Source organism: Spodoptera frugiperda, chromosome 13 (genome assembly GCF_023101765.2).
Source record: "Spodoptera frugiperda isolate SF20-4 chromosome 13, AGI-APGP_CSIRO_Sfru_2.0, whole genome shotgun sequence".
Taxonomy (NCBI): Eukaryota; Metazoa; Arthropoda; class Insecta; order Lepidoptera; family Noctuidae; genus Spodoptera; species Spodoptera frugiperda.
The window spans coordinates 2704960-2730268 of NC_064224.1; the positions used below are offsets into that span (position 1 = coordinate 2704960).

At 34.3% G+C, this 25309-nt stretch overlaps 1 protein-coding gene across 3 annotated transcripts in view; it reads right to left on the minus strand.

Moving 5' to 3' along the window:
* Positions 1 to 13583, minus strand: part of LOC118270561 (uncharacterized) — a 33825-nt gene extending 20242 nt beyond the window's left edge. The window contains exons 1-2 of one of the 3 annotated variants that reach the window (XM_035586179.2): positions 13132 to 13583; positions 3488 to 3541 (exon numbers count right to left, since the gene is read on the minus strand). In XM_035586179.2, coding sequence (XP_035442072.1) covers positions 3488 to 3541; positions 13132 to 13468 — 391 coding nt within the window. In that variant the 5' untranslated portion in view covers positions 13469 to 13583. The remainder of the gene's footprint in view (positions 1 to 3487; positions 3542 to 13131) is intronic. The other 2 variants (XM_035586177.2, XM_035586178.2) reach the window with 2 other exon arrangements.
* Between the last annotated feature and the right edge of the window lie 11726 nt (positions 13584 to 25309).

The following is a 25309-nucleotide window of genomic DNA, read 5'->3' on the forward strand; positions in this document are numbered from 1 at the left end:
TAGTAACCGAGGGTTCAGTAGACAAACTAATTGATACATAATATGAATAAATTTATTCCCACTGGGAATGGACTAAACATTCTACCAATGACGAGGAAATTTATAGGGAACTAGTAATACCAGGAAGGTTAAAATGATTGCTATTTGCTTTTGTGTCATTCAGGTAGTCCTCAATGTTATTAACGTACACACAACACACAAAATACACAAAAGAGGCGTTTGATTCAATTGAGATCAATTTTTATCAAGGACACATCCTGGTCTACCGGTAAGTAGATACTCTTGAAATATTGATTTCAAATCATGATAATCAACCTGTAAGTGGTCACTGCTTACCAAAGGCCTGTTCTCACACAGAGAAGATTTGAGCATATCACCAAGCTTGTTCAATGCAGGTTATAGTTATAGTAATTGTAAAGGTAAAAAATAATAAACAAGCTTAAAATAATAAAACTAAACGTCTGATTTTTTTGAAATACGATTAAGGAACTCTAAAAAAATCGCGATGTTCATAAAAAAAGTTGTTTAGAGGACTGTCAAAATGATTAATATGGTTTTAGTGAAAGACTAAGCACTATATAGTAATTAATAACACAGTTATAAAATAATATCGGTAAAAACAAAATATAAATTAAATACACTTCAATTGAAAACAATAGTTTTATCTGAAAAAAAAAATGTTACGAAGAAAATAATGTCAATTGTAATTTATTGTTGGTCAATAAACATCAAATTGTAATTGTTCTAGAGACATGTTTTTGAAGGGCGAAATTTATTCAATTTTGGGTGCGGCGAGAGGGAATGTCACATTAGTACTGACTAAAAACCACACCGTTCCTACTCCTGCTTGCTAAATAAAAGAATGTTTATCATTATCATCGTGAACTTTGCTGGACATAGGCCTTACTGAGCCATAACTCTTTGTATTCTAAGCTCTATCTATCGCACTATCATATTATAAACTAGCTTCTGCCCGCGACTCCGTCCGCGCGGATGTCGGTCTTCGCGTGGAAGTTTTTTATTTCTCCATTTTGAGTAACTCTGACAATGACATCTTATAAATATCTATTGGACCCAAATACGGCGAGGCCCATAATAATTAAGAAGATCCCTCTATTGAGCTACTGCTGTTGAGCAGAATAAAACTGAAAATAAAGATTTTTTTCTACGTATTTTTCCAGGATAAAAAGTAACCTATTTTATGTCCAGGATAATAAGATATAATTATACCAAGTTTCATCGAAATCAAACCGTTAGTTTTCACGTGATGCCTGAACATATATAGACAGACAGACAAAAAAATAATAATCACATATTTGGGTTTGGTATCGATCCAGTAACACCCTGCTATTTATTTTTTCTATATTTTCAATGAACAGAATTGACCCTTCTACAGATTTATTATAGCCCGCGACTTCGTTCGCGTGGAATAGTGACTTCCGGCAAATTTTTGGTTTTTACCACATAGTTCCCGATTTTGCGGGATCTCTTCAAAAATGAGATGTGGAAGATATTCTAGGGAACTCCTCAAAAATCAACATAATGAGCTCTGCGTTTGAGGGTGGTAATAGATGTATACTCACTTTGGGCATTGAAAAAATAGTTTAAAAACGGACTTAAACTAAAGAAATATTATAATCTTTCCGAACTTATGATGAAAACTAACTTAAAACTAAAGAATTAAAGAAAGCTACGAATTACGAATTTATAACAATTAAAAAAGAAATTATATTACAACCTATCCTCAATGCTATAATAACCAAGCTTAAACTAAATAATTTAAAAGAAACGACTTAAATCTAATTAATTTATAAATTATAGACTTACAATTTTATTAAACAAACTAACTACACAGTAATTACTAATATTCGATATCAAACTAAACCTACGTTAAATAATTTAACCAGAAAACCAGGAAAACCCAACAAATAAACTTATTAATTGACAAATACAACGAAACCAATTTATTTAGAATAGCTTTTGCCCGCGACTTCGTTCGCGTGGAATAGTGACTTCCGGCAAATTTTTGGTTTTAACCACATAGTTCCCGATCTCGCGGAATCTCTTCAAAAATGAGATGTAGAAGATATTCCAGGGAACTCTTCAAAAATCAACATAATGAGCTCTGCGTTTGAATTTAATAGATGTATACTCACTTAGGGCATTGAAAAAATAGTTTAAAAACGGACTTAAACTAAAGAAATATTATAATCTTTCCGAACTTAAGATGAAAACTAACTTAAAACTAAAGAAAGCTACGAATTACGAATTTATAACAATTAAAAAACAAATTATATTACAACCTATCCTCTATGCTATAATAACCAAGCTTAAACTAAATAATTTAAATCTAATCTATCTAATTAATTAATAAATTAGACTTACAATTTTATTAAAAAAACTAACTACAGTAACTACTAATAATCGATATCAAACTAAACCTACGTTAAATAATTTAACCAGAAGACCAGGCAAACCCAACAAATAAACTTATTAATTGACGAATACAACGAAACCAATTTATTTAGAATATACGAAACAGCAGGACCACTATTCGATGAATTAAAACAATAACATGAACCGAAGTCGTGTAACGATCGACATAGAATTATCTATACTCCGTTAGAGCATTTTCTTTGTACTAAATGTTTTATTATATTGATATTATTTTTTTCATACCTTTTTACTATTTATTTACTTTTTTTTCGATAAATTAAAACAATAACATGAACCGAAGTCGTGTAACGATCGACATAGAATTATTTATAAATAATTTATTTTTTGATTTTTGAAATAAAAATATATCTATGTCCTTTCTAAGGTTCTAAACTATATCTGTACCAAATTTCAACCAAATCCGTCAAATAGTTGCGGAGATTAATGGTATAAGCATAGAATGTTCGACGTGATTCTTTAATTTGACATAACTTTTTTATTTATGAACCGATTGACATGAAACAAACACTAAATGTAAATTTAAGCATCCCACAATATATTCGTGAAAACCGTATCCAACTCGGATCAGCCGTTTCTGAGATTAGCGCGCACAGACGAACAGACAAACAGACAAACAGACAAACAGACAAACAGACAAACAGACAAACAGACAAACAGACAAACAGACAAACAGACTGAAAAAAAAAGTTAATTACATTTTTGGGTTCGACATCGACATAACAATAACCCCTGCTATTTTTTTTATTTTTATTTTCAATGTACAGACAGCACTTTTCTACGATTTTATTATATGTATAGATGTGAAAGCTTTTTTGATTGAATGTTTGTCCGTCAATCACGCTAAAACTATTAAAACTAACGGATTTTGATGAAATGTGGTATATCGACAAGGCATGAGTGGAATTGAGTGGTAGGATACTATTTATCCTACCCGCTAATTTAAACCGCGGCAAAAGCTAGTGGGGGTAAAAAAAAATTGCAAGCAATATCTACAAGCATAAAGGCAAATACTTTCTTTGAAAATATTTACCTGGCTTGGAGCTAGAATCCAGGCCCTCTTGCTCGGGAGTTGATTTATCGACCACTAAACAAAAGAGCAATATTTTATTTATAACGAAACAACATTATTATTTTGTGGTAAGCGTGTCATTTGTAAGCGTTAAAATTATGGCTAAGTAACCATTAATTTCAGTTAAGGTAAGGACATTATTTTCTCAAAGTACAAGCAAAAATACTTTAAACTATGACTAATATATTTTTTTTATTTCCTGTCTGTGTCGCCATACAATATGGAGACTTTTTTTAATATGGCAATTTGGGGAACAATTTAGAACATACACGTCTGATTCTCATGATTACCTTTAATTCAAATTCTTTATTTGCAGACTATGCTATGGGTGTGTGTTTAATTAAGTGTCTAATCCTATACTAACTTACTCTACTTATAGGAGCAAAGCCTCATAAACACTAGAAGTATTTTCTAAATCATGGACCAATAAATTAAATAATCCATACCCTAAACTCAATTATTATTATTTTTCAACGTCACGCCTTTTATCCCCGACAGAGTAGGCAGAGGTGCACATCACGATACGTTATGTCGTTATACAATGTCACTTTTTACCATTTGTGTTATAAGTTCCATGTACTAGAGGGTGACCATGAACTAAACATAAATAAATTATTTTCAATAGCAACTGAAATTCATAAAAGCATATATTGTGTTTTTGTTCAAAAAATATAGTAGCTAAGCAATACACAGCTTTGGTTTTAATTTCCGGGCGGCAAAGCTCAACAGCTTTGTTCCGCTGCATGCTAGCCAACATCAACATGTTGGCTAGTTGCACTTCCTGAGCTATGTATATGCAACAATAATAATTTCGGTAAAGGTAAATAGTCCATTGATACAGTTCAAATTTACCCACAAATATTACTGCACAGTTGTATCAATACTGCGTTTTAATTTAAACGGAACAAACATTTTAATACAGTCAGTTTATCCGTTGTGGAATATTCTACTATACCCAAATTTGGGAAGAACAAAAATACATAGGTTTGTAGTTGTACGTATTCTATGGTTTGTTTTTAACTGATATTTTTATAAAAACTATCATGAGACATACTAAATTTACTAAAAATCCTCGCGTATATGAATGAAAAAAAACTCTACTAGCTTCGAGTCACTGAATGACTTTTCATCATGGCGACGTCTGTCTACTGATGAGTAGGCTACTACTGAGAGTATGTTGAGTGACTTCGCCGCTTAATTTTAATCCGACTTTAAAAAACAGGAGGTTCTCAATCCAAACGTATTTTTCACAATATTTCTACCATATTCCCGAAACTTTCTATTGGCATAAGATGTAAACAATCCCAAATAAAATAATGACTTTTATGAGGACAAAGGGATGAAAGTAAACCCAATCTTTACTATCCGTACATTATCCGACTTAACCCGCTGCCGCCAGGGCGATCATGTAGGTCAACCCTACGTTCAAAGGTCAGTTTAACCCATAAATGTTTAAACACTTAAATGTCACGACGCTACCTTTGTTAATTAACCCCTAATCGAGAAAATGTCAGAGACAATAAAAGGATCTAAGTAGAATAGAATTTTTTTTTTTGAAATCTTTTTTTTTAAAGGACTGTCTCCTAAAATTATTTGTCAAGGTGTTCGTGAAATTAGAGATATTTCATTTAATCTTGAATTCAGTTTAAGTAATAATAGTCTGAAAATAAGCAGTCAGTACAGCAGTTAGTTAGTTAGCAGCAGCTTACACTAATTCCAAATAATGGGTAGGACAAGATAAATGTTTACATAGCAATGATAATAACCTTATACAATAGAACGTTTAAGCACCTAAGCCATTCAAAATATCAAATCAAACACAACAATAAAGAATTTAGAAATTATGAAACTTCAATGACAATTTGTCCTACTCAGTTACACCTGAAACCTAAAATACAAAAATCAAACTAATACAATAGTAGACCACTATTTAATATTAAAATACAATCAATAGAAAAAAATACTTATAATATATGCCGGTATCTTTACCTAACCCTATCCTTAGCAATAGTTTTCGGAACAAAATCTTTGCTAAGGTATAGTTTAAGTAATCATTAAATGTCTCTGAGAACGCCAGTTAGAATAATAGAAACAACCCTTTATTAGTAACATTAGTTTTAATTTAGTAGTTTAATTTCGTAAGGTTATCATGTACCTAATTCAAAGCGTTTAATTAAAATTCTATATTTGTAGACTCGAACTGTGTTAAATCATGTGGAAAAAGGTGTGTGTACAAAAACGAAAGCTAGATAATATTGTTTAACCTTTGATTGTCCTTTTATTATTGATTAGATTAAAGTGTGGGAGTAATACCACGGCCTCACAGTAACCAACGTGAAACAACGCTTGCGTTGTGTGAGCGAGATTACCCCCTTCCAAATCTTCCTAACGCCTGATTCCCCAATAAACTTTAAAATTTGAACCCTCAAAAGGCCTACAACGCAGTTGTAACGCCTCTAGTGTTTGGGTGTCCATGGGCGGCGGCCATTCCTTACCATGAGGTGATCCGTCTGCTCATTTACTGGCAACTTATACTATAAAAAAGTATAATTGGATTTCTTACCTGCAAACATCTCAGTATTCCTACTATATTACTAATGCAAAACCTCTCAGAAGAGATCGTTTTATACCCCAAATAGTACGATGGAAATTCGCCAAAGTACAAACGACATAGCATTAATGTATTTTAACACGTGTTATGTAATAAACACAAAGAAAACATAAATCAACACAGAAAAGGACCAGATGAGGGAAAAGATTCCATTCCGTCGGGATAAAATCCCAACAATAGGAATATTCCCAATGAATGGACTGCCATCACAATTGATGATCGGAATGAGAATTGTATAAATGATCAGTATTGAATCAGGATGCTGTACCGTTTTATCGTGTTGTGTGAAATCAGTCGAGTGTGAATTTGCTTAGTCCAGAAGGATTTTGTACAACTATGGAAAATTTGACATTTTTTGGTAGATTTACGAAGAAGCAAATAAAAATGTAATTATTATTGTCCAAGCTAATGTATTACTATCATATGTGCAAGGGTAACACATAGCTCCTGTAAAAGAAAAGTTAATGAAAAAAATATTTGCATTGGATTCAGAATTCCTATTAAAACTTAACTTTATTTTCTAAAACGATTCAAAAAAAAATCAAATTCAAGGTCAAAATGATTAATTTCTTCAATAAAACTAGGATTGATAAACCTGATTAAGATATAATGTCTAATTATAAGTTTGAAATCGCCAATCCGTGACCAAGCGTGGTGATTGTTGCTCGCCAACACTTCTCCATGCGACACCCAGAAAAGGTCTTTGGTCAGCAGTGGCTACTAAAAGGCTGTTGATGTGATGTGACACCATCACAGTACCTAATTAAGGTCAACCAATTTCTACTAAAACACCTACTTACCTAATAGCTTTAATTTAACACGAAAAGCCACGAAATTAGTCTAAACATTATAAAATATCTTCACAATTTCCCACAAAGTTTCCGCTTCGGAAATTATACTGTTTAAAATGTTAAACGACCTTTGACCTTTTACTGCAAGACGAGGTCAAGGTGTAATTAGGCGGTTTTACGAGTAACTGTGTATGAAAATATTTATTACGTAAAAAACATGATATATTTTCTCCTATTTTTCCTCTAGATACTTTTATTTTTAAGTAACATGTGAGTAGGATATCTTTTTATAATCGTCGCCGCACACTAAGATGTTCTTCTGTGTCGTGGGTACATTTACAAATATACAAGTTCACATGCACATGACATACATACCCGAAACAACAATTTGTGGATCACACTAGAGTTACTCCGTGCGGGAATCGAACCAGCTATACGTTGTACGGCAGTCATATGCCCACCCAACGCGCCAACCGTGCAGTTCCGCGATACAGGAGAAAATTCTTTGTTTATAAAATAGGAGCAAACGACCAGGCGGGTCTCTTGATGGTCAGAGCCGCCCATGGACACAATGTATTACAACGTTAAAAAAAACCCAAAATGTATAAGTAACTACATCTACTTAGAAACCGAACCAACTACAATTCGTCCAAACAAGAGAACACATCTAACTGTTATCAAAGCAACATGCTTTCAATACATAAATAATAAACAACAAAGTTCCTACAGTTTTAGCTAATGATGTTTTAAACTACATTAAAGAGACATTATTGAAACAAATTGAATGTATTCACATCAAACTGTACAAAACCATTTCATCATGGTCTCGCTTTGTATGATCGATGGAAGCAATCAACGGTCAGCTTATACTGGTTTTGTATAGCTTTATGTAGGCGTATGTACAACAGTTGCTAAGTAGTTTACTATGCTCTCTTGGTTAATGAGGCTTGTGTTTGGAGTGGTGTGGTGTGGTGCTGGTGTTTGAATCGATTTTTTTAGCGTGTTACCAATCGATCGATAGCCGATAGAAGCCATTGATCGATGTTAGAATGGATTAGTCGATGTCGATCGATAGACCATACGGCGTATAATACTGCCTTTCTACTAATCCAAACGATCGATAAGTAGACCACACCAATTGGTCGATAGCCATCATGAGAGGCTGAGCGACGTCGCCGCGTCTACGTACGCTGCCCATCATGAAGAGTCCCTCTGTGTCTTGAAACTAGTAGAGCTTTTCATCCATTAATTTACGCATCCTGAGTAAACCGTGATTTACTTTACAGTTAATTCAGTTAGTTTCGTGTGAAGCTTTTTGGTTATACATTCGTATAGAAAAATGACAAGAATGAAGTCTGTATATACGATGAGTTATGCATGATTGTAAGCAAAATTCTGATTCATCTGTGCCTGATTCGTATGGTCAAAATGTTAATGGTGACACAGAATTACAGGACTGTACATGCCTGGACTAGTCTTATTTTTACACTTAACTTAGCTGTAAACCTCATAGCTATCGAATATTAAACTTTTTTTGAGGAATGTAATTTTAAACAAAGTGCCCAGACCTATTTTCATATTGTGCGAAAGAAAACAATGACAACTTTATAAAATATCCGACCAAGTAAATACAGAGCTCATTTACTTACAATTTTCAATTGTTCAACAGATTCATCTGTAACAATTTCTGATTCATCTGGGCAGAAAATATTTGAACGTCGATATCTCGAAAACTATTTTTAAAAAACGAGTCCCTCATTCTAATATACGTTATTTGGTATACCTATTTTCATATGAACTTAAAGTGGAATTAAATTTTGGCCATATGAATCAGTCGAAGAATCGAATTTCGAAGAACTACCCATATCTGTCTGCAGATCAGTCCTCTAGTGAAGCTATTTGCTCGTTCCAAAGTGTATTGGTTATTTATTTTAGGTTCCTATGGAGAAGAACGAGTAAGAAACTTCGTAGGTTCCTCTTTTTCAATCAGGTTCACAATACAATTCTTGGTTACATTGTTTCGTTGGAAAAATTTAAATAATTCTCTCTAGAAACAACACAGAATATTACCACATCCATCTATTTTAAAGCAACTACTGAAACGCTGAAATACAATACAACATTTAATAATAATTATTAATTGTTACATCATTACAGTGCTAAGAACCTCGTTATAATTAATTATTAAGTGGTTCCTTTGAACTTGTTACTGAAAAGGCTCCAGCGAGCATCAAAATAATACAACTGAAATGTAAATGTCAAAGTGTGAAACACTTGTGAAATGATAAATAGTTTCAGTAGTGCTTAAACAAGAAATTACTATTGTAAGGCATAATATTTTAACCGACTGCTGTCAAAAAGGATGGTTCTTTCAGTTTGTTCTCATAAATACTAATTATAAATGACATACATTTATAACAGGTTTTTTTTTTTAAGGTGGAAGATCATCTAATGACTTTGGGTGAGACAGGATCCCTCCTGTGCCAGATTCTTACTGACAAAAAACTATCCTATTCCTACTCCTGCTTTGAGCCGAAGCCCCGGCAAGCCGCTAGGTTGACCGCAGCTCCGATTTATCACAGGACCTAATGAGTTTACTTGGTCCAAACTAGTACCGTTGGTCAAAAGTACTTATACATTTATATGATAAGGGTAATCATAATCACAGTTAGGCCCAATCGTTAGAGGACCGACACGATTTCAAATTACATCTCATAAATGGCTATTTAAATTCATAAAAGTTTTTAGGTCCACGACTAAAGTTTTATCCATCAAACAGTGAATACATCGCATTAATTAATTCAGCCACATGTTGCAACATATAACAACATATAACTAGGCCGATATATGTACCAATAAAGCTTCAATAAAATGGACGGCCCACGCAAATTACATAAAATTATCATAAACTAACTTTTGCCTGCAGCACTGCTCGAGTTGAAGTACTAAAATCAGTTTTGTAAAAACAGCTCGTAAGAGTCCACTACTGAACTCTTATACTTCTTGAGGCTTTTCTAAACAATCTCTGGCCACCGCAATTGTGGGTCTGCGGACGGCGAGCAAGGGTTAGCCGAACGACCAGAACCAAACCCGTGCGTACTGTGCGTCGCGTTCCGCGTGCTTTAGAGGTTTTTCCTGTAATGGCATTGGGTTCATAATGGTAGTTTTAGCGCAGCAAACCCATTCTTTGTTAGATGTGTAATCCTTTAGTTAGCTTATAGTCTATTAGTATTTTAGCGTTAAAACTTGTCTACTACCCTCTATCAACCTCTTAACCCATCGAGTGTCTTATTCGCCACCGTTTTTACTATATGTAACCTTTTATTCGCTTCAGAGGAGCAGATATATTTAGGATAACAATGCGATGATGCCGTCCTAGCACATTATTTAGGTGTAACAGCCCAACAAACAAACAAACAGACAGACAAACCAACTCTTGTATCGTATATTATTAGTTGGTATTCATGCGCGTGAGATTGATGCGACGTTGCAGATTAAACGGCGCGTTTGTCGGAATACTGCGGATTATGTATGAGTTGGTAGGCGTTGTATTTAGGTGGCAGTTATTGGGACATTTTTGGGTGACGAGTGTGATGATAATCACTATCAGATTGATTTATTATGAAGTCTTATGAACAATATTTTCAATTTGGCACTTTTTTTAAAACGTAAAACTGCGTACATATTTGGTCTACATACATCTATCTGACAAAAGATTCAACCAATTTCTTTGTGCGTTGTATGTTTTCGTGTTCTCAGTAACAGGTTCGCAAGTTATACATACATACATAAACTCACGTTTGTCTCTCATCGGGTTAGGCAGAGACTATTCTTACATACCTCTTTTACTTCATCAACAGTCATCACTATTTGGTAACAGTCATTTTGTCGCGAGTTTTAGAAAATAGAAATATTTTGATAGTACAAACGGCTGATATATTATTATGTTCTGTTACACGAAGACAAAATATATTAGACCATTTATAAATTAAATAATATTAAATATCATAATATTTCGCCACCACAAAACATAATAATTAACATACTGTGTATTACTAGGAAATTCCAAGTTAGGAAGTCTAATAATGCTTTGATCGACCTTTGCCCCTAAACCCACGCGACCAACAGCAATAATTTTAAACTGAAAGCCTATAAATAAATAATTTCTTAGAAATTGTCACCTATCGTCCGCAGACATCCTTTGATTTTCTACAAAGCTTCTCTATTTATAATAAATCTATTCATAATAATAAAAATTGCTCCAATGGGCTGATTCTTAAAAGCCTCGACACCCATCTTAAGAGGCTGGCGTTAGGCAGATGGATCAAGGGCCTGATACAGAAGACAGCAGCTGATGCAACGCATCCTCGAAACGGCACGTATTGTGAGGGGGTTTCTGTCTATGGAGCCCTAACCACCGATACCTTATTTTTTGAGGTGAGAAAATCATCTAATGATCTTATCCCGCTTTGAGCGAAAGGGACTCCTAGATTCCTTTTGTCTAAAAACCACCCGGTTCCTAACTCTTTCTTTTAGAGACGAAGCTCCGGTAAACCCCTAGATAGTCCACATAGTCCACAGACACAAAAGGCCCCATCTGTCAAACCACCGTCAGTTAAGGCCATGCACCATTGAAAAAATATATATATTTATTTATTTGTAACAAAAATTAACCTTTTTCAAATCGAATCTGCAATACAGTGCAAAAGCTAATCTTTTTGTTAGTGCACTTGTCGTGCTATTAGTATATTAATTTAGTAGTATCTGGTTAATAGGTGCCACCCACTCGAAGTAACTGTTACTCCAGCCGTAAAATATTTCCTCATAATTTTCTTTTATTACTAACACTTGAAACAATTCTCTCAAACGCTCGAGAGATGAGAGCCAATTAAAAATTAATCGCTAAAAAACAGAGATTTGTTCTTCTCATAAATAATTCAATGGACGTCTAACGAGAATGTTCAAGAAACATAACTGAATTGTTGTTTAGAGAAGCCGGAACATAATTTTGTTGTAACGAGATAATTATTGCTCATCTTGACGTTGTAGAGCAGTTAGGATTTATTCACACCGATATGGACTGATTTGGTTTAATATAGACTTTACGATTCATGATATTAGTACATTCTCTTTGACACGTTGGTGTAAAATAGTGTAGTGGATGCATTTATAGCTATTCACGTTTCTGATACACCAGTTTATCTGTTTGATAATCATTCGCTTATTCCATAGTACTCTTAAATGTTGCTACAATTACTTATACGAGTAGATCTGATTCTGAACGATTTCCAATAAATTTAGAAATTTCATTTAGAAAGAAATAATCATTAATAGCGTGAACTATAATCACATACCTATAATCAGAATCAGTACTGTTTCTGATTCTGATTATGTATGTACTAACAAACACAATAAAAGAAAACACCAACAAGAAAAAAGACCGATTAATAGACAATAGTACAGCAAAAGCTAAAATTACTCCTCCTACAATACTTTCTATAGTAGCTGAATACAGCTACCTAGTTAACAATACAGGTATAAATCACAAGGCCTATTCATTAATCAAATACCAAGTAGCAGTAGATAAAGCATTTCCATCACCACTGGGACTTGTATACGCTGCCTACAGTAACGGTCTACCGCACCCAAGCGTGCTTCCAGATGTGAATTAGCACACTGTAAATATTAATCTGATTGCACTTGATAATTAATTAACTGGCTTTAACTTTCTTTTTGATATTAATGCTTTTGTTACAGTTACAATGGATGATCGTGGTAATGATAAACTTGGTCATGATGATGGTTGTAATTTAGTTAGTGTTGAGAAAGGTCTAGGTTTAGATATGGGTTTTAATATTGGTAAGAAAATGGCTACTGAAAAAGAGAAATGAATAAATGATTTAAATGCTAGAGATTTTCCAAAAGACGTTAGTAAAAGAAAGCAATTAAGAACTTAATGGATATCTGGTGGGTGTTCTATATTAAATTAATCTAATTCGGCATTTTAATTACGTTTCTAATAAAAATCTTAATTACAAGTTTGAGGTTAATTAAATACGTTGAGACGTTTTTGCTAATTACACTTTTTATTATTATTAAATTCTAAATGCTTTTATGTGTAGCTTAAAATGGTAATTATGTTTAGTTCTACGTGCGGCTCTGTTTGTATGAAGCGTTTTTGATAAGTTTTATCAAACACCTACCTTTAGCAGTTCTTCCATCGTAGATCTCCAAATCCAATGCGTCATTGCGTCCATCCACCTGTGATAGTCTGAAGGTGTAGTCGTTCCAGTCAAAACTAAACGCGTGACTATCCAAGAAGTTCGTCAGCCACCAGTCCTTTGACCGCGCCTGCCTCGTCCTCAATGGTTCTATCGTTAACACATTGAACACCCTCACAGATTTCTGCTCCTTCAAACTCCTCAGAATCTCCTTCGCCATGTGGTCTATACACGTAGCATTATCACTACAGTTCAGTTCAACTATCGCCCTAACGTCCCCCATCAGCATAAAAGCGACCAAAAGGGCAAGGGGATTCATTTTAACCTATTTCTTTTTCACAAACACTGTGTCACAGGTTTTCACCAATCCATTTGTGGGTCACGCCTTTCCGAACCATCTACATCGATGGCTACTTGGTTAATGAGTCCCTCTATGCCTGCTTGATCATTTTTATCTGGCGTCACGCTGCACTGGCCACCGCGGACGGCGTGTGCATTATTTTTTTCATTGAGTTCTTCACTTGCATGTATGTGCTACACCACTTTTCTTTCCACTGTACATGTTTTTATTCAAGAATTTTCCGTGATCCGCACATTTAAGGTGCTTTATCGAGAATTATTGATGTGTGACATAAAAAATGTTTTCGTTTCGCTTTGGTATACGTCGCTAATAGGTATTGTGAGTCAATATTTTACTTTCATATGTGTGGTTAGCAAATTCACTGAGCCAACAACTTTTATTTGATGTCACTCTATTTTTGGTGATATATTTTTGACGGCTGAAAGGGACGTGCTCTTTAAATATTTTGAAACAACTGTGGTATGGAATAAAACTATAACTTTATAAAGTGTGAAACTGCTTCATGAACCAAAACATGAATAAACCTTTGCCTTTTAATGAAAGAACCCCTCGTAAGTTTTCAAGGAATATTTAGAATACCAAAATGAATGCGTAAAGTTCTGAATAAAGCCTAAGTGCTTCTCAGTAACAAAAGGTTGAAAGAATGTTTTCATTCGCTGAGTATATGGTGGTTACGTTAAAGAATTTAAACCCTTTTATTTAATAAAGGTTTTAGGATGCTTTTCCGTGAAGCTATGCTATGAATATGTAATGGCTAAGCTGTGAAACTATGTGACCGTTTCCACTGATACTAAGCTATGTAGCTGTGCTCGAGTATACGATATATCTATAGTAAGAAGCCATCCATAGCATGCGTGATATGAAAAGATGCGTCTTTTCATATAAAAACATAGCTTAGCTGATTCCGTTTCCACCAGTGCTAAGCTATGTGTACCAATGTATATGATTGATGGTGATGATGGATCCACAGCAACGTAGCATAGCAAATCTCTGGTGGAAAAGCATCCTTATTAATAGAGTACCATTTCTAAAAAGTTTTATATCGTCTGTAAAATAAAGATGTATTAATATTGCCTAAATATATTATTATAAAGGATATTGACGATTTCTTACCGAAATGCAAACAAATTCAATGCGGTAACTACCGCAACAAAAGAAAAAAATACAAGAACACTCAAAATATATACAAGAACACTTCATCCATATCACATCTACCCAATTCTTTTTCATCTCTATTTACACCATCTTCATTAATTATCACTGTCTTAAGATAATCACTGTCTTAAGAAAAGAGTTCTTCACCAAACACATCAACACTACCCATCACTTTGCCTACAATCCACAATTATTTTAATCACGTTTTATTTAACTTTGTCCCAAATAGGTTTATCTCCTGTATCATTTTTATCATTTTTTCCTTCCTTTGTCCCACACTAGGTTTATCTCCTATATCATGGATTATCATCCTTCCTTTTATTCATTTTTTTTTAACTTTGCCCTACACTAGGTTTATCTCCTGTGTTCTTGTTCCTATTACCAACTACGATTCAAACTCCAACCAACGCGATTACTGTACTGACATCTGCTACAAGTTCCAAACTATAGTTAAAGTGATTACGCATATCATTACGGCGTCGTGTCGCTTGCTGGGTAAGTGTTACAACTTAGTACAGTACTGGTTTAAATCGATTGTGAGGATGAATAACTAACTGAGTGAAGTTTGGAGGTTCCTAGTTTGTGGTTGTATCGTTAAACACTGAGTTGTGTTGGTGATAGTTATGTACACTAATGCTTTGATCTATTGAGAAGTTGTTTGTCGATTTGTACTATTTAAATGACTTAAAAAAGGTTCTCAGTTTGATCCGTATGTAGGTATTGAGGTTAGTACTTTAACTTTGTAAGGCAGTTCCCAATTTTATAAAGTTTGTTTTATGAAGTTACATCACTGTATGCCACCAGACAAGTTGTTTTTAAAAAAAGTATAGATATAAATATAGTCCATAGTCAAATCATGGATCTTCTCTATAAAATGGAGGCCTACCGAGTAATGCAGACTGGAGACCGCAGTTTCAAATTTATCAGACAGAGCTGCTGTCCAGATTATGATAATGTGTAGTCCCTTTGTCGGTTCTTGACTTATGACACCTATGGAAAGAGTAGGTAAGGTTATGAAAACTTTATTACCATTCAGCCAGCCCCACACAACAATCCAAAAAACATCACAAAATGTAACAAAATTATTCATCACAGAAGGTCTATCTCTAGGAAAACCGACATTGTGACTAGAATAAAATATCCTTAAAACAAAATGTATATTCCTAACTAAGAACGTGAAGCTCTTGAAACTAAGAATGAACAATTTAAAATGGAAACCAACCGTAGAAAAGACGACGGTTCCATCGTCTATGAGAATTGTGCCTTTTGCCGTTTTGTAGGAACCTGGAGGGATGATTGTGTGTAAAATTAAATAGTAGAATAGTTTGTGAAGGGATTCTAAAAGGTCTTTCTTTAATTTATAAAACTACTAGTTGTACAATTAAACATTACATAGGTAATTATAATTAAAGTCCTTATATCATAATAGTATTTTTAAGGCTCTTTTATTGTCAAAATAGACGTCCTTTTTTTTTAAAGCGATTAGTTGTTTTTATGCAATTGCCGCCGTCCATGGACATCCGAAACACCAGAGGCCTTACAGGTACGTTACCGTTTTGGGGGTTAGGAATTTAGGGGTTGTTGGAGAATCAGGGATTGGGAGGATTGGGAAGGAGGGTAATCGGGCCTTTGGTGTGGTTACTAACTTATTTATTCTCATATCGTCAGGAATCGTGAAATTCCTGTTCTATTCTACAAATATAAGTGGCCTTGCGTTCACATATTTTTATTAGTAAACCACTTTCATTTTCTTCGACTACTGCATCTATATATTCAAGTATTCTAACAAAAAATACATACATAAGAACATTAATGATGACTGTTTTGCTGTCTGTACGTACAAATGAAACTTATTTTGTTTAATCACTTGCCAATAGCACGCGATCTATGTTCTACTAATAAAAAGTGTTACATTTTGTCCGGAACCATAGCTCAATGTCGTTTTAGGCAGCCCTAGACTTAATCGAAATACGACCACTATTGTATTATGAATCTCTTCTACTTTAGAACTTTTGCCATAAAGATAAAGGTTGCATTTCCTTTTTTATGCAATAGGGGGAAAACCGGATCACCTGATGGTAAGCGATTAGCGCCGCCTATGGACAATTGCACACCCGCTACACAAGAGAAGTCACACGTTGCCGGCCTTTTGAAAAGGAGTACGCTGTTTTCTTGAAGTTTTGAAGATCGTATCGGTTCGGAAATACCGCCTACGACAGCTTATGCTACAGTTTTGCTGTGGTAGTGTCGGAGGCAGAAAAATTCGTGAGAAACGCACAATTGTGGCCTGTCAACCATCTATATGATGGAGATGGAAGTGCTGTTATGTAGGTCGATGGCTTAAAAAGGTTTAGACTCATAGCTTTGACTTTGACAATATATATTCCTGTTCTCCTACAGACATTAAATCGTTTTGTCGTGGGAAAGCGGTAAGTCGTGTTCTCATAATAAATAATAATGCCACTTAATAAATTACGTTATCAACAAGTCATGACATGAAATTAATTTATTATGGCCATAAACTAGTCAATGTTGTCACTACATTGAAAGTCTGACAGTCTAAATAGGAATGACGTTTGTCAGTTGGTTTGGGTAAAACCAAACTCACACTAACTAAGGTTCAAGACACTAGTGGTATATTAATCACTAGCTTTATCCGCGCGGTTTCACCCGCCTTGCCTGGTTCCTATTGATCGTAATGTGATGTGATATAGCCTATAACCTTTCTCAATAAATGGACTATCCAATACAAAGGACACACGATTGAATTATTCAAATAAAATCAGTAGGTAGTTCTGGAGATTAGCGCGTTCAAACAAACATACTCTTCAGTTTGATACATATATAAGTATAGTGTTATCAACGCGGCGATCAGTAGCAGCGTGTCAATCGACGCATAGTGTATCGTGAAATACTGCTTATGAATATGAGCCTCTAGCATGACTTGAAACTAATCGAATCCCTTGTCAAACAGTTACGTGAGTAAGTCGATAACAGAATAATTAATTTAGTATGTCTCACGAAACTTATAATAAAAGTTTCTACATACATTTAATATGTCGCACGAAACTTACAATATAAATAAATTTTAATATTTATTTTACATTTTTTATTTATTTTCACGAAGTAATAAACGCTGTGACACTTCATAAATTAAATGAAATTGTCACTGTTCACGCATAAACGAAACGAAGTTGACATGTCATAAACAACATGACTTTATTGCAAAAAACAACAATAAAAAAAATATAATGAATGAAGATTTCTAGATTTCTGTTGATAATTTAATTAGCAAATGATTTTAATTGTCTCATTGATGTTGCATCATTTTATTAGCTTTATAGGCAAGTAAAAGTCACTTGCATTTATTGGGAGGAGGAGACGGCATAGACGGAGGTTCAGATCGGGCAGAATGTCAGCAACAGGTATTATAACAAGCTGACATGCTGAGCTGACGTGTCGTAATGGCCTAGAAGTTTAAGACGTCCGCTTCTCATGCATGAGGATGCGGTTTGGAAACCTACCAAACCGACATTTTTCAAGTTTTATGTCCTTTCTAAGATTATTTAGACAAATGGTGAAGGAAAACATTGTGAGGAAACCTGGGCTTAGAATTTCTAATTATAAATTTAAAATCGCCAATCCACAGTGAGCAAGAGTGGTGAAAAATGTTCAACCCTTATCTATGTGAGAAGAGGCCTTTGGTCAGCAGTGGCCATTAACAGGCAATGTGCGATGTATGTTTGGTGCTTACTGGAGGTATACTTGTTAAATAAAATAGGGCACTAAAATAGAGGATTTTCAAGCTAGATTACTCACTTTTTTATCATTAAATGACTTTACGTAGGTAGTAGATTATGTTGGCGACGTCTAAGAAATACTTAAAGCCCATGTTAATAACTTCCAGTACCTAATTTTGTTTATCAGATAGATCATAAATATATTAATTCTTTAGTTCTTAGTGCAAATCAACCTGGTCAATAAATTCAAAGTCAAAGCATTTATTTCAATTATCCCTTAATTAGACGCTTTTGAAGTATCAAATAATTCCTTTATTCGAGTTGATTACAGTATAATTGCGTTATTAGGCCAATTTTCATTGTTTAACTCCTCTTTTTAACACGTAGCAATTAATCATTTAAGATAAATTAGCAAAAAATGTGAAATTTCAATGAAAATGTTCAGTGTGGGAGAGTGGAGTGATACCACGGCCTCACAGAAAACCGACGTGAAACAACGCTTGCGTTGTGGTTCATTGTGTGAGTTATGTTACCGGAGGCCCAATTACCCCCCTTCCCAAAAAACCCAATTCGCGATTCCCCAACAACCCTTACCCTCAAGCCAGCAACGCACTTATAACGCTTCTGGTGTTTCAAGTGTCTATGGGCGGCGGCGATTGCTTACCATCAGGATCACCTGACGTATCAACTAGTTTACCGGCTTATACCATAAAAAATGCTTATAATTTTTACACAGATCTGTATATCCCTACAGAGGATAACAATAATAATATAATGTTATTACATAAACCATTATACGCGGTACACCGACCGCAAGTCGAGCATAATCCGATCATCGGAAACCTACAGCCGTTTCAAGCACGAGCGGGTTTCAAATTTGACCAATTCAAGTCATATGTGGTGCTAGTGACGAAGCCACAACGAAGCATTGGAGTTATATGTGATATGCTGACAGATAGTGAATGTATTTGAATAATATTGTAAGTAAGAAGACTTGGTAATACATGTGAATTAGAGTTAATAGAATACGTAATTATTTGTGAATAGTAGTTATTATTATAATATGTATGTATAAGCAAATAGGACTTAAGTTTATAAAATTAAATAATTGCTCACATAATTTGGAAAATTAGTGACCAGCAGCGAAGCTGGACAGCAAAGAGATCACACATGGAGCCTAGTACGCCAGATATCCAGAGTTGCGGCCTACCTATCGGGTCTACGGGGGCTCCGGCTCGAAAAGCAGGAGTGGGAACGGGGTGGTTTTTAGTCAGTAAGAGTCTAACACTTCCCCTTGCTTCGCACTTCGTTCCCCCCATAAAAAAAGGCTTAGGATTAAAAAATTAAGCTATTGTATACATAATTTGAAGAATGAAGGACTAGTAGTGAATCTGGTTAGCAAACATCTGTTTGCTAACTTGCCTTATTTAGGTGGATTCCATAGAGACATAATTATGTAATCAAATACGTATAAAAAAGGTATAAGTAGATGCATTAATATAATTCTGATATACAGTTAGTATCAGAATAAAGCACGCTTAAACTATTAGCTCTTCTAAGACATGAATAATAATTGAATATAGCTAGTGTACCACACCTCCGTAGAAAGTAAAGTTGTAAACTACTTGAGTTATTAACATTTATTATAATAAATCATTGGGTGTCACGATTGTGTGATGATAGCGTGATAAGTGATGGACATCATAGCAAGTGTTATCGCTTTTTGTATATAAGTACATATTATTATTATTTATAGCTAATGTTTCTTTTATCTGATGGTTTGAAAATCGCATTCATATTATAACGCAAGCGTTTAAGAAGGGGTCTTCTGTGAGGCCGTGCTCATTTTTACTGAAGCGTGGCTCTCCGATGTAATCTTAAAGAATTCTATTATATTAAGGACTCACAAATACTAATAAACACGGTAAATATCCCGTTTTAAGTTCTAATGATATTATCTATTAGGTATATTAATAGTGCGTTCTTAATAGTGCGTTGGTTCATCAGATATTTGTTTGTGTTCACCAAATGGTGAAAATGAATAACTGATATTAATAAATGAAATCTGTGTCTTGATCGTTACTAAAATTAAGGTCGATTTTGGGTATTAGTTAACATGGAGTTTCCGTCAAAAACAGAAATCGGAACAGAATTGGTTATTGATTTTGGCTATAAATGGCATTAATATATCGTGAGGTCCTTCAATATTAGGTGCTAGCATTATGAAATATGATTGTGGCAAAATAGTCCTTATTAACTGGACTATAAGTTCTAACCCAAGAGTCCCTTTTTCTCCAAAACATTGGACGGATACTTAGCGCTTTTTAATGTACCCGTGATTATTTTTGTTCGTGTTTAACACAGTCATTGGACAATGGAAAAACCAACATCATTATCATTATCACATTGCGTATTAGACACAAAAGTGACATTGACAATGCTCGTATTTCACCAAGTTTATTACGTTTTTTTTCTGTCAATTAGTAATATCGACATTCTAATGATTTAAGGTGTGGATTCAGTAATTAGGAAGTGACGAATGCGAGGAGTAGGAACATCAGCGCACGCATCGACTGGGTCCATGTATAATTATTTCTAGTTTCCTATTTACAAAGATTATGTGGTGCAGATGTCATAGTGTCGTTGAGAAGTATTCTGCCTAAGGAGTTACGTGCAAAATGTTTGTTTCGGTCAAAGATTTTAATTGAATATAATAGGCAATCACATCGCATGATTAGCCTAGATGCTGACCAGAGGTCACTTCTTATACGGAGAAGGGATGAGCATTAATCACCATGTTTGTTCAGGCGTCGTCACGATGTTTTCGTTCATCGTTTGTCAGTGGTATCTAAATAATTTTAGAAAGCACACATAACTCGGTAAATATCACATTGGTAGGTTACTCACTTTCATGCATAAAAAGCATCTTAAACCACGGATTCACCACGACATATGGAATTTAGAACACTAATTTAGTGTGGTGGCTGGGCAACCGGCTATCGCAAAACGTGTAGCGGATGCAGCATCGCTCTATGTGTGACCCACAAATTATTGTTCTGAGTCTGGGAGTCAAGTGTATGCGAACTTGTATGTTTGTAAACATACCCACAACGTATTTTTTTAATCAATAAGATGTAGGTATGTAAATTCGATCACATATTATTTACCTACATTCCTACATAACCACAAATAGTCATGTCTGTCCGTTCTATAATCTATGTCAATAACGGTAGACATGTGGCACGAGTCTCGCGCTTGTAATTGCGCCTGCGTCGACTGACCGAACATTTCCGTTACCACCAGGAAACTGAGCACTGCTTGTGTTTACATTCTAGTATTTGATTGTTAGGATAGATTACATAACTTTTTTTATAAATTGTTGCGTCACTGACTGGTAGACAAGGGGTCTCGGGTTGGATTCCCGGGGCAGGCAAAGTATTGCTGGACTTTTTTCGGTTTTTCGAAAATTTCTCAGTAGTAGCACGGAGTCTGAAAGTTTTCATTCAAAAGACACAACTTCAAAAAAGAAAAGTTTTTAGTTTGACCTGTATGTGTGTAAATATGTATGTATGTTTGTGCACGATTATCTCGCGATTGACCATACCTATTTAGATGCGGTTTTGAGAAAAGTGTTTGTTATACTTAGAAGCAGGGTCTATCATAATTACCGACTTAAAAAATTGGTGAAAACCGTGTTTTATAAACGTAGTTTATTGAAAATCATGTTGTCAAGTCTTATTAAGTAACACCCAAATAACTGACAACGAAAAATCTAGCAACATTGCATAGATACAAGTACTATAAAATGGCGTGTACCGACAGTGTGCATCGAATCGGCCACGAACGCGATGGTCGGGACCTTCCTTCCTAGTTGTACGAACACACGACGTCTCTAATTTATAGCTGCATGTATTTGTATTTGTGCCATAAGTGCTGTACACATTCTAAACGTTATGGATTTATTACGTAACGTACTTGAAGAAATACTATTTTATTCATTCAATTAGTTCATTGACTTTGCCTGCGTTCCCATGGGATAAAAAGTAGCATATGTTATGTCAGACCATAATCTACCACTTTTTTTAAGGAGGCAAAATCATCCAAAGATTTCTCCCGATTTAGGCGAGGCGAGAGGGAGTGTCAGACTCTTACTTACTAAAAACCAACCCGTTCCTACTCCTGCCTTTCGAGCCGGAGCCCCGGTAAACCCGCTAGGTTGTCCGCAGCTCCGAATAATCTACCACTATGTGTCAAATTTTATACCAATCTCTTCAGCAGTTTTAATGTTATTGAGTAACAAACATACACACAAGCTTACCATTTTTGCATTTACAATATTAGTTAGATTTAAGATTCGTCTTCTAATTACTTCTGACGTTAAATCTAATTACTCCTGACGTAAAAAAATATGTTGAAATATAATAAAACTACTAAGAATAAAAAAAAATAACATACTCGGCCCGGATATCAAACCCATCATCTTACGGATGCAAATAGGAGTATCTCTTGCAATTGAGATGAACAAGATTACATTGTAACTTTATAATATTTGCTCCATAAACATCAATCACATAATGATATTCAATGATCAACATAATTACAAACACATAACAAAAGAATAACGTCAAATACTTCACAATAGAAAACCTATCCGAGTCAGAGAGAGACAGCAACACTTATAACACAAGAACAAAAGAGACAAACATAGTTTCTCAGTATCACGTTTGACAGTGAAAGTGTAATCAACTCAAGCGCATGTAGAAAGCCTAAAATAGTTTAATTTTCTTTCGTTTTTTTTTACATTTTGTCAGCACAATAGTTACAATTATTTGGTTTTTTAGTTTTTATTATCGAAAACGAAAGTTAACTATTACCTATCGATACGGTTACGTTGGTTGAAGCGGTTTTAAATAATATTGGAGCTGTTCTTTGAAAACTGTTCGGCGAGATGTGACGCGGAATTTTGTCATTGAAAATGTTCTTTTAGTCTTTTAGGTATATCGTAATAGATTCTACATTACTGTCTGGCTAGTTTTTTGGTCTAGATTTTTCTGTAATGTGTTTTGTAACTTTTAAAGTAGTCATTGTGGCCATATGACTTCGATATTTTATTTAACATATACCTCTAATGGCAACCAGATCAGCAACATTGTTTGGACGTGATGTGCATCTAGCGGCTTTCTTTTACACTTATCAGTAAAAACCCTGTTTATTCAAATTAAAAATCCAAAAAAATATACAACGTTTGTACAGCATTATGTATTAAAACTAATCCTACTCATATTATTAATGCGAAAGTTTGTATGTTTAGTTGTTACTCCTTCCTTCCTTTCGTCACGTCAAAACGGCTGGAGGGATCGAGATGAAATTTGGAACAGGGGTAGATTATGGTCTGAAATAAGATATAGGCTACTTTTCATCCCACGGGAACGTTGCAAAGCCACTGGCAGAAGGTAGTAGAGAACAATACTCAAAATAGGTACTAACTAGATAAAAACGATATTGTATCATAATATTCACACTAGATCTAAGTATCGGTACAAGAATATTAACATAATTTAGGTAATAAATTATGAATAGAGTAATTATCTTTATTAATTAGACCGAATATACCCACCAAACGAAACTCTGTCTGCATAAATAATTATGTCTATTTTAGACGAATTAATTAACGGTACAAGACAGTGGTTCTCAAAATTGACGCTTTCAAGTGAGGATAGCAAAAGATCAAAGTAATAAATGAATAATAGTTTTTTAGGTTTTAAGGTGAATGTTCCGATCGCCTTTTCATACATTTTTCGTTCACGGTATACTCTCCGTACATAGACACTTTTTGCACAAAACTAATCACTTTATCACTTTTGTACGGTCAAGAATCTGCATATAACTTTTTGGTAAATAATTCGCATTATATATGGAGAAAAACAGTCTTGAAAACCGTGAAAAATTTGGCATTTCTTTTACTAGTGTTAGTGCAATAGGTTATAATATTAAACGCTAGATGGCGTGCACCCGATAATGTAAATTTGAAGAATCATTACTAATTTTATAACAATGGTTTTCATTAAAAAACATTACAATAATTTAAAACTAACTATCGTAAACGAAAATATAAAACATTGTGGTCGTGTGTGAAAAAAATGTTAGCGTTAGTTATTATTTTTATCACTGGCAACAATAAAAAAATTTAAATTCGTTCGTAGACAAAATACGATGTTGCCGTTCCGTCGAACATGACCTTTGACACGTTGCCAAACTTATTTAGTACCATCAGATGGTTGACTTGAAATAAAATACATTTCGAAGAGTTTGCGTAGCATTACGCTAGGCTTTACGCGCGGAATTTCTTGTATGTTTTTGATCAATGAAAATTCATTGATTCGAAGTAATATTTCTTGTATGTATTTCTTTCCAATTTAATATGATTATTGCAAAGTATTGTAGTATATGTTGTTTATAAGTAAGTAATTTTATTTCAAAATAAAAATACCTACCAACTAATAAATATTAGCAAGTCAGCCCGTGAGTTTAGCTGGCTATTACAAACTAAAATCCTCATATTAGAAATCACCGATCGATATTATATTGTTTTCTCAGATTAGTAATACAAATAACTTTGGACGGACAAACATTAGTATTATTTGTCACATTATATTGGTACGCAATATAATGTGACAAATAATACTAATGTTTCCGCGCGTTCCGATACACTCAAAATCAGTTGAACGGACGGTAAAACAAGTATCTTTAAATTTCTAATGTTATAGTAAATAGAGTATAATTATGTAATATGATTTTATGATTTTATTATGGTTGTTCTGCAGCGATTTGTCAATTGATGTTATATCATAATTTGGGTAAGTAAAATTTTACTGCTATATTTTTTCTGAATTTCGGAACGTAT